Consider the following 9976-nt stretch of genomic DNA (forward strand, 5'->3'; position numbering starts at 1 on the left):
CAGCGGATGTTTAATACACGTGTCTTAAGATTTATTTACAGTGTTTGAAATGAACTGCGGACACAGGTAATTACAATGACTTCAACTGTTATTAATATTTTAAATGTCGATTATTCAATTAGTTTTAACCTTAGTATCATAAGGGGATACTAGGTCTTTCTACCTGTCTATTTCTCTAACAGATAGATATTTACGTATGTAATATGTGCATATTTATGTATGTTTCAGAGACACTGTTGATTGACTGGTCAAAACATTGAAATATCAAACTATAGAAACAACATTTTGATTTCTGGCAAAGATGAAGGAATATAGAGTGCCAACGTTGGCTGTCATCGAGGAAATACCAGCTACAGAGAGTTACGAGAATAGTCGCCTGGCTCCAGTTGTGACAAAAAAGGAAACAGAGGAAAAAGACTTCGAGGAATCTGTCAACAATAATGAAAATAAAACAATAAATACGGACCTCCATGAACACAATGATATTGATAAATGTGATAAATGCGGCACAGAAAATGACAATGATCTTGGAACATTAAAAGAAAAAGCGGCGAAACTAAAGCTGAAAACCCGGCGATCTAGTTACGTCACCTGGGAAACTGAGAAATTAGTTCGGTCCGGTGCACTATTTAAGGCAAAGGTACAACAAGAGGTGGTCAACGATGACCAAACGCTGACCCCTGAACGTAAGGACAAGATCAACAGTGATATAGGGTGGATCCGACGAGAATTGGTTCGTATCAGTTTGGTTACTGCAGATTGTTTAACATTCAAAAAGTCAAAAAAAAAACATAGCAACATCTTTTTTTTAACATTTATTTCCAAAGAAGTAAAATATAAACAAAGCGTATCAATTATCATAGCGATTAACTTTAACCGCGGTCGGATCTTATTTTTTTTTTTTTCTATCGAAATTTATTAGACGATTGGACAAGGCGTGAACTGTCCCAATTTTTAATGCGATGTAGAATTAGATCTAGTGCAGCTAAACAAAGAATTAAACTGTAACATGCAGTTGTTTTGTCCTTCTGTGATTCGTCAGTGATTCTTAAGGCCTGAAATTTGAAGCTATCTGGCGACCGAGGAAAATCCAAAGTGATCGAAAGAAAAAAAATCTAGATTGGGGTGATCTACCTGAGGAGGTCCACCAGCAATGTTACTCAATACATTTCATGATTTTCATTAATTTGGTAATTTAATAGCAAACCTAGGTAAGAAGGTAAAATGTCAATTTTCGGTGTGATAGAAGTTGCATGTAAATAACAGTAGAGTATATAGGAAAGTAAACTAATATGGATAAGTTGATAAGATAAAGTACGCGCCGGTCGAATCACCTGAAGTAACTGATGATCAAAACATAGTGAATAGACAATATATAGACTTTTGTAGTCAGTCATTAATGTCGTGTGTTGGTATGTCAAAACAAGTTATAGCTAGCATACCATCTCGTTTTTATACACATTTTGTCACTTCAAGTTGTTTACCTATCTCTGATTGATGTAGAGAGGTCCTTTATTTAGAGTCAGAAAAACACAGAAATCGTGATAAAAGTACGTCGTCTTAAACGAAAAGAGTAATCAAAAACAGAGCAGGTTTGTTTATATATCGAAATAACGAAGTGCAAGGTAATTTTTTGTTAACTTCCCCGAATTATGTCACCTATATCGTATATTCTATTGAAACTTTTTCTACGATATAAATAACTTATTGTCCTAGTATTGTCTTTCTTAATGTGCAAAGGATTAAAGTACAGCTAGAAAAGTTTGCCGATTCCCTACCATCTCGTACACTACGTACGTCAGTGCTAGTACGCTCCACACTGGTCATTTGTCTATTGAAGGTGACTCTGTAGATCTCGTACACTGCGTACGTCAGTGCTAGTACGCTCCATACTGGTCATTTGTCTAATGAAGGTGACTGTGTAGATCTCGTCCACTACGGACGTCAGTGAAGGTACGCTCCACACTGGTCATTTGTCTAATGAAGGTGACTGTGTAGATCTCGTACACTGCGTACGTCAGTGCTAGTACGCTCCACACTGGTCATTTTTCTAATGAATGTGACTGTGTAGATCTCGCACACTGCGTACGTCAGTGCAAGTACGCTCCATACTGGTCATTTGTCTATTGAAGGTGACTCTGTAGATCTCGTACACTGCGTACGTCAGCGCTAGTACGCTCCATACTGGTCATTTGTCTAATGAAGGTGACTGTGTAGATCTCGCACACTGCGTACGTCAGTGCTAGTACGCTCCACACTGGTCATTTGTCTAATGAAGGTGACTTTATAGTCAACGAAACGTCAGGCTAAAATCTTCTACTGGTTGTGTTATAAAAAACATCTATTCTATTAATATTACCAACCTGATGAAAATGTTCCGAAATGTATCCTGCTATCAATTTATATTCAATAAATCATTATTCAACAGTAGACACACAATTCTATTCAGTTTCACAAAACGATAAGTAATATTATTTAAATAATTTATTTTATTCTTGAGAACAAGTTATCGACCTCATTGAAGAGTAGATACTACATAGTCACATACAAATATATATATAATTACATCTCTGTATTAAAATAACACAATGAACATATTAAAATAGTAATACTGTTAGGGTACACCATCAACAGGTCAGACACTATCCTGTCTATAATATCTCTCTCCTCCTCAATTCATGAGTTAACATTTGCAAATCGCGTACACCATGTACGATACTTAAATTAATTCAAATTATTCATTCCTTTGGCCTTTCGGCCATTCAGATTTTTTACAACATAATTTATAAACTTATCTGGAAAACTGTTTTTTAATGTCGCACACTGAGCGATGTCTCTCCAAGCTGTTACAAAATCAGTAGCGTTAATTTGTTGTTTAGACACCACGTAGGTGACAAGATGGCGTACATGCTATTTTGACATTTCCACTTCGTATAAGAGGAATGTTTTAAGCTAGGAAAGTTTGAAAGTGCGTGTATATAATTATCGTTGAACTGTTGTGATATCTGGAGTCAAAACGGTACAGCACGACAGTTTAATGTTTAGACTTACATAACCTACACATGTTGAAATAGATCAAGCATTTATTACCGACGATGTAATCCGTCAGTTAGAACAGCCATTTTGACAGTGAGGCTTAGTCGTTTCCATTTACACAAAAATCAATGATCAGGCGGTATATGTCATTTGTCTTACCATAAACGATACCTCTCTCGTGTGTTTACCGTAAAATCATTAATTTTCGTGGGATATTTATTTCAACGAATTAAAATTCCCGAGAAGTCTTAAAATACGTATCAGCGGAATTAGTTCAGATACATGTACATTAATCCTCGAAATATCGCGTCCACGAAAAAACATTTTTTTAACTACGAAAATTTAATCCCACGAAAATATATGAATTTAAAACATGTCGTGGTATTACAAGACGAGTAATATAAGTGATGTACAAAAAATTGCACTCTGCGTTAATGATCAGAAAACTTATATTGAAAACATCACCTTATGATACAAATTTAAATGCAAAGAAATATTAACAGGAAATAACTGAAATGCAAAATCAATATCTTGACTTTTGTATCCATATATGGTATATAATTTAGGATGTGCCTTTAACGCGTTTTCATTTCTGATGAAATTTTATAAAACGAGTCTTATATACTTTCTTTTTTATGTTTTCAAATCTCGAAACGATTTTCCAAACATCGCATATGCAATAACCATAATCAAAGATTGTTTTTTATCAAATGAATCAGGAAAGTAAGATTTTGATAGGTTTAGAAAAGTAAAACTATCGAAGACAAACAAAAACAAAGACAGCCATTTTTTTAATTGATGACGTAACTTCATTGTTTATATTATGACATCATAATGGATTCCTGACGGGCACAACCGATGAAAAATGCCTCTGTCCTATAGTGATATATGTAAAGATATACCATGGTCCAATCACCTTGATGACAGGCGAATTTTAAGATCATATCGACTGTGTAAGTGATTTTTTTAGGACATAACTGTTTGTTATATTGATAATGTAATATTGTAAACCTGCGTGACAATATAGTGTAGCATTCAGCATTTATCTCTCTATTCTGATCAAACTCTGCATTGAAACATGCCCTCACATTATATCTGTCAACTGATAACCAAAGTGTTTGTTGTATTATATACAATTGGAGATCGGCCACTAGCAAAATGCACATGCTGAAATACATCTGTTTTTAGTGTCTGGTCTTTATTTCACCAATGAAGTGAATGACTGTCACAACTCACTCATTCATTAGATTACGTAATCTTGAAGTGATATTTAAATTTCTATCACGTTATATGAAAAAAGTCTAAAGCATTTAAGCAAAAACAAAAATAAAAACCTACATCCTGCGTGCCGTACATCATGAACTACATCTCTTCTCACACACGTAACAGAATTAAATCGTGGGAAAATCATTCAATGATCTGTTCTTATGTAAACAAGATCACGTGACAAACCAAATCACCTCTGATTCATTACGTATAGTTTTCACATGTGTTATTTGTATCAACGTATACATTTTAAATACAAATTGTTTAAATATATTATTCTCTTTAACAGCATGCCATGAGAATATTGGATCAAAATCTGGCTAAAAAACTTCTGAACCTGCGCCATGAAATGCATTCGTTGAAATTGAAATGGAGTTGTGATGATCACAAGGAGATGATGGAGGAAGTGACGTGTGATTTGGAGGAACGTCAGGTTCTTCAAGACGTTTGTGACCAGCCACTAGGCCCAATAGATATCAATCCGCTCAAACAACTCGGTGTGACGCGGATGAATTTAAGCGCACGGAGATTCAGCACGTGCTGACCATATACTGAAAACAGAACAATGAAAATATTGCATTGGGAAACACGTATCCAGGTGCCTGTATAACACAATATATCATTGATAGCTAGGATTTTATGAACGGGATGATCCTGAATGTGTCATACTGTGTTTATTTGTTTACGATGCTGTTGGTTTTTGGTAGGATAAGGACTACTTACCGTGAGACGTGTACAGATGACGATGAATTGACATTTACTCTGCAGTGGTGAAAACATCATTGTTTTCAAACATTTACTCATTTTCTTATATGAATACTGAGTGGTTCCGTGATGTAGTTATGTGTGATTTTGGTCACAATGAAAAGGAAACAAAAAAATCTTTTTAAATGGACGAAAACAACTATAATGATAATAACTATATCAGAATTTGTACGTTTTCTCACATTAAAAAATTGTTTAGAATATATATGCTTGAATTTCGAAAACTTCTGAAATAAAAAGGCTTTGATATTCCTCCTCTATTTATTTTCACTTTCCCTTGTTTGTATAATTGATGCCAGAGTGACGTATTTAAAGTTGAGACGATGCTGTTTAATGATTCGTTTTTGTGTGTTGAAATTTAATCGTTACTGGTTCTTAAGTGTCTTTTGTAAATTTTGTCTTCATTTATTAGCGTTACATAATTTTGTCTCTGTTTATACGTTATGGTGTATTTTGTCTATGTTTATACCTTATGGTGTCTTTTGTCTCTGTTTATACGTTATGGTGTATTTTGTCTCTGTTTATACGTTATGGTGTATTTTGTCTTTGTTAATACATTATGGTGTATCTTGTCTCTGTTTATACGTTATGGTATATTTTGTCTCTGTTTATACGTTATGGTATATTTTGTCTCTGTTTATACGTTATGGTATATTTTGTCTCTGTTTATACGTTATGGTGTATTTTGTCTCTGTTTATACGTTATGGTGTATTTTGTCTCTGTTTATACGTTATGGTGTATTTGGTCTCTGTTTATACGTTATGGTGTATTTTGTCTCTGTTTATACGTTATGGTATATTTTGTCTCTGTTTATACGTTATGGTGTATTTTGTCTCTGTTTATACGTTATGGTGTATTTTGTCTCTGTTTATACGTTATCGTGTATTTTGTCTCTGTTTATACGTTATGGTGTGTTTTGTCTCTGTTTATACGTTATGGTGTATTTTGTCCCTGTTTATACGTTATGGTGTATTTTGTCTCTGTTTATACGTTATGGTGTATTTTGTCTCTGTTTATACGTTATGGTGTATTTTGTCTCTGTTTATACGTTATGGTGTATTTTGTCTCTGTTTATACGTTATGGTGTATTTTGTCTCTGTTTATACGTTATGGTGTATTTTGTCTCTGTTTATTCGTTTTGCTGTATTGTGTCTCTGTTTATACGTTATCATGTATTTTGTCTCTGTTTATACGTTATCGTATATTTTGTCTCTGTTTATACGTTATGGTGTATTTTGTCTCTGTTTATACGTTATGGTGTATTTTGTCTCTGTTTATACGTTATGGTGTATTTTGTCTCTGTTTATACCTTATGGTGTCTTTTGTCTCTGTTTATACGTTATGGTATATTTTGTCTCTGTTTATACGTTATGGTATATTTTGTCTCTGTTTATACGTTATGGTATATTTTGTCTCTGTTTATACGTTATGGTGTATTTTGTCTCTGTTTATACGTTATGGTGTATTTTGTCTCTGTTTATACGTTATGGTGTATTTTGTCTCTGTTTATACGTTATGGTGTATTTTGTCTCTGTTTATACGTTATCATGTATTTTGTCTCTGTTTATACGTTATGGTGTATTTTGTCTCTGTTTATACGTTATGGTGTATTTTGTCTCTGTTTATACGTTATGGTGTATTTGGTCTCTGTTGATACGTTATCGTGTATTTTGTCTCTGTTTATACGTTATGGTGTATTTTGTCTCTGTTTATACGTTATGGTGTATTTTGTCTCTGTTTATACGTTATGGTGTATTTTGTCTCTGTTTATACGTTATGGTGTATTTTGTCTCTGTTTATACGTTATGGTGTATTTTGTCTCTGTTTATACGTTATGGTGTATTTTGTCTCTGTTTATACGTTATCGTGTATTTTGTCTCTGTTTATACGTTATGGTGTATTTTGTCTCTGTTTATACGTTATGGTGTATTTTGTCTCTGTTTATACGTTATGGTGTATTTTGTCTCTGTTTATACGTTATGGTGTATTTTGTCTCTGTTTATACGTTATGGTGTATTTTGTCTCTGTTTATACGTTATGGTGTATTTTGTCTCTGTTTATACGTTATGGTGTATTTGGTCTCTGTTTATACGTTATGGTGTATTTTGTCTCTGTTTATACGTTATGGTGTATTTTGTCTCTGTTTATACGTTATGGTGTATTTTGTCTCTGTTTATACGTTATGGTGTATTTTGTCTCTGTTGATACGTTATCGTGTATTTGGTCTCTGTTTATACGTTATGGTATATTTTGTCTCTGTTTATACGTTATGGTGTATTTGGCTCTATTTATACGTTATGGTGTATTTTGTCTCTGTTTATACGTTATGGTGTATTTTGTCTCTGTTTATACGTTATGGTGTATTTTGTCTCTGTTTATACGTTATGGTGTATTTTGTCTCTGTTTATACGTTATGGTGTATTTTGTCTCTGTTTATACATTATGGTGTATTTTGTCTCTGTTTATACGTTATGGTGTATTTTGTCTTTGTGTTTAGCATTATGGTGTATTTTGTCTTTGTTATGGTGTATTTTGTCTCTGTTTATACGTTATGGTGTATTTTGTCTCTGTTTATACGTTACGTGTATTTTGTATTTGTGTATTGTATTTTGTTGTATTTTGTCTTTGTTTATACGTTATGGTGTATTTTGTCTCTGTTTATACGTTATGGTGTATTTTGTCTCTGTTTATACGTTATGGTGTATTTTGTCTCTGTTTATACGTTATGGTGTATTTGGTCTCTGTTTATACGTTATGGTGTATTTTGTCTCTGTTTATACGTTATGGTGTATTTTGTCTCTGTTTATACGTTATGGTGTATTTTGTCTCTGTTTATACGTTATGGTGTATTTTGTCTCTGTTTATACGTTATGGTGTATTTTGTCTTTGTGTTTACCATCATGGTGTATTTTGTCTTTGTGTTTAGCGTTGTGGTGTATTTTGTCTCTGTTTATACGTTATGGTGTATTTTGTCTCTGTTTATACGTTATGGTGTATTTTGTCTCTGTTTATACGTTATGGTGTATTTTGTCCCTGTTTATACGTTATGGTGTATTTTGTCTCTGTTTATACGTTATGGTGTATTTTGTCTCTGTTTATACGTCATGGAGTATTTTGTCTCTGTTTATACGTTATGGTGTATTTTGTCTTTGTTAATACATTATGGTGTATTTTGTCTTTGTTTATACGTTATGGTGTATTTTGTCTATGTTTATACGTTATGGTGTATCTTGTCTCTGTTTATACGTTATGGTGTATTTTGTCTCTGTTTATACGTTATGGTGTATTTTGTCTCTGTTTATACGTTATGGTGTATTTTGTCTTTGTTTATACGTCATGGTGTATTTTGTCTCTGTTTATCCGTTATGGTGTATTTTGTCTTTGTAAATACATTATGGTGTATTTTTGTCTTTGTTTATACGTTATGGTGTATTTTGTCTCTGTTTATACGTTATGGTGTATTTTGTCTTTGTTTTTATACGTTATGGTGTATTTTGTCTTTGTGTTTAGCGTTATGGTGTATTTTGTCTCTGTTTATACGTTATCATGTATTTTGTCTCTGTTTATACGTTATGGTGTATTTTGTCTCTGTTTATACGTTATGGTGTATATTGTCTCTGTTTATACGTTATGGTGTGTTTTGTCTCTGTTTATACGTTATCGTGTATTTGGTCTCTGTTTATACGTTATGGTGTATTTTGTCTTTGTGTTTAGCATTATGGTGTATTTGGTCTTTGTCTTTAGCGTTATGGTGTGTTTTGTCTCTGTTGATATGTTATGGTGTATTTTGTCTTTGTGTTTAACGTTATGGTGTATTTTGTCTTTGTCTTTAGCTTTATGGTGTATTTTGTCTCTGTTTATACGTTATGGTGTATTTTGTATTTGTTTATACGTTATGGTGTATTTTGTCTTTGTGTTTAGCATTATGGTGTATTTTGTCTTTGTGTTTAGCGTTATGGTATATTTTGTCTTTATTTATACGTTATGGTGTATTTTGTCTCTGTTTATACGTTATGGTGTGTTTTGTCTCTGTTTATACGTTATGGTGTATTTTGTCTCTGTTTATACGTTATGGTGTATCTTGTCTCTGTTTATACGTTATGGTGTATTTTGTCTCTGTTGATACGTTATGGTGTATTTTGTCTTTGTTAATACATTATGGTGTATTTTGTCTCTGTTTATACGTTATGGTGTATTTTGTCTCTGTTTATACGTTATGGTGTATTTTGTCTTTGTTTATACGTTATGGTGTATTTTGTCTTTGTGTTTAGCGTTATGGTGTATTTTGTCTCTGTTTATACGTTATGGTGTATTTTGTCTCTGTTTATACGTTATGGTGTATTTTGTCTCTGTTTATACGTTATGGTGTATTTTGTCTTTGTTTATACGTTATTGTGTATTTTGTCTCTGTTTATACGTTATGGTATATTTTGTCTCTGTTTATACGTTATGGTGTATTTGGTCTCTGTTGATACGTTATCGTGTATTTTGTCTCTGTTTATACGTTATGGTGTATTTTGTCTCTGTTTATACGTTATGGTGTATTTGGTCTCTGTTGATACGTTATGGTGTATTTGGTCTCTGTTGATACGTTATGGTGTATTTTGTCTCTGTTTATACGTTATGGTGTATTTGGTCTCTGTTGATACGTTATGGTGTATTTGGTATTCATTTTTGACATTGTGATATTATTTGTCTTCGTAATGTGATGTCTTATTTGGTCTGAAATATTATTTTGGAGGGAAATTATATCTTAAATTTAGAATGTTGATTTGACTGTCTGTATCTTATTGCCGTGTTTAAGTTTGTCCTTGTGTGTTGACACTGAACTATATATTATCTTTTGAATGACGCTGTGTTCTGTCTCGTCTTTGTTGACACTGAAGTACATTCTATCGTTGTGTCTTT

The 9976-nt window shown here is 32.9% G+C and overlaps 1 protein-coding gene across 1 annotated transcript; it reads left to right on the forward strand.

Moving 5' to 3' along the window:
- The first annotated feature begins 301 nt into the window (after positions 1-301).
- On the forward strand, positions 302-4846 carry LOC132554597 (protein FAM167A-like). The gene is made up of 2 exons (XM_060218920.1): positions 302-733; positions 4592-4846. The coding sequence occupies exons 1-2, from the start codon at positions 302-304 to the stop codon at positions 4844-4846; spliced, it is 687 nt and encodes a 228-aa protein (XP_060074903.1).
- The last annotated feature ends 5130 nt before the right edge of the window (positions 4847-9976 follow it).

Source organism: Ylistrum balloti, unplaced genomic scaffold (genome assembly GCF_031769215.1).
Source record: "Ylistrum balloti isolate Yb309-2 unplaced genomic scaffold, AGI_CSIRO_Ybal_v1 Utg370418, whole genome shotgun sequence".
NCBI classification, from domain to species: Eukaryota; Metazoa; Mollusca; class Bivalvia; order Pectinida; family Pectinidae; genus Ylistrum; species Ylistrum balloti.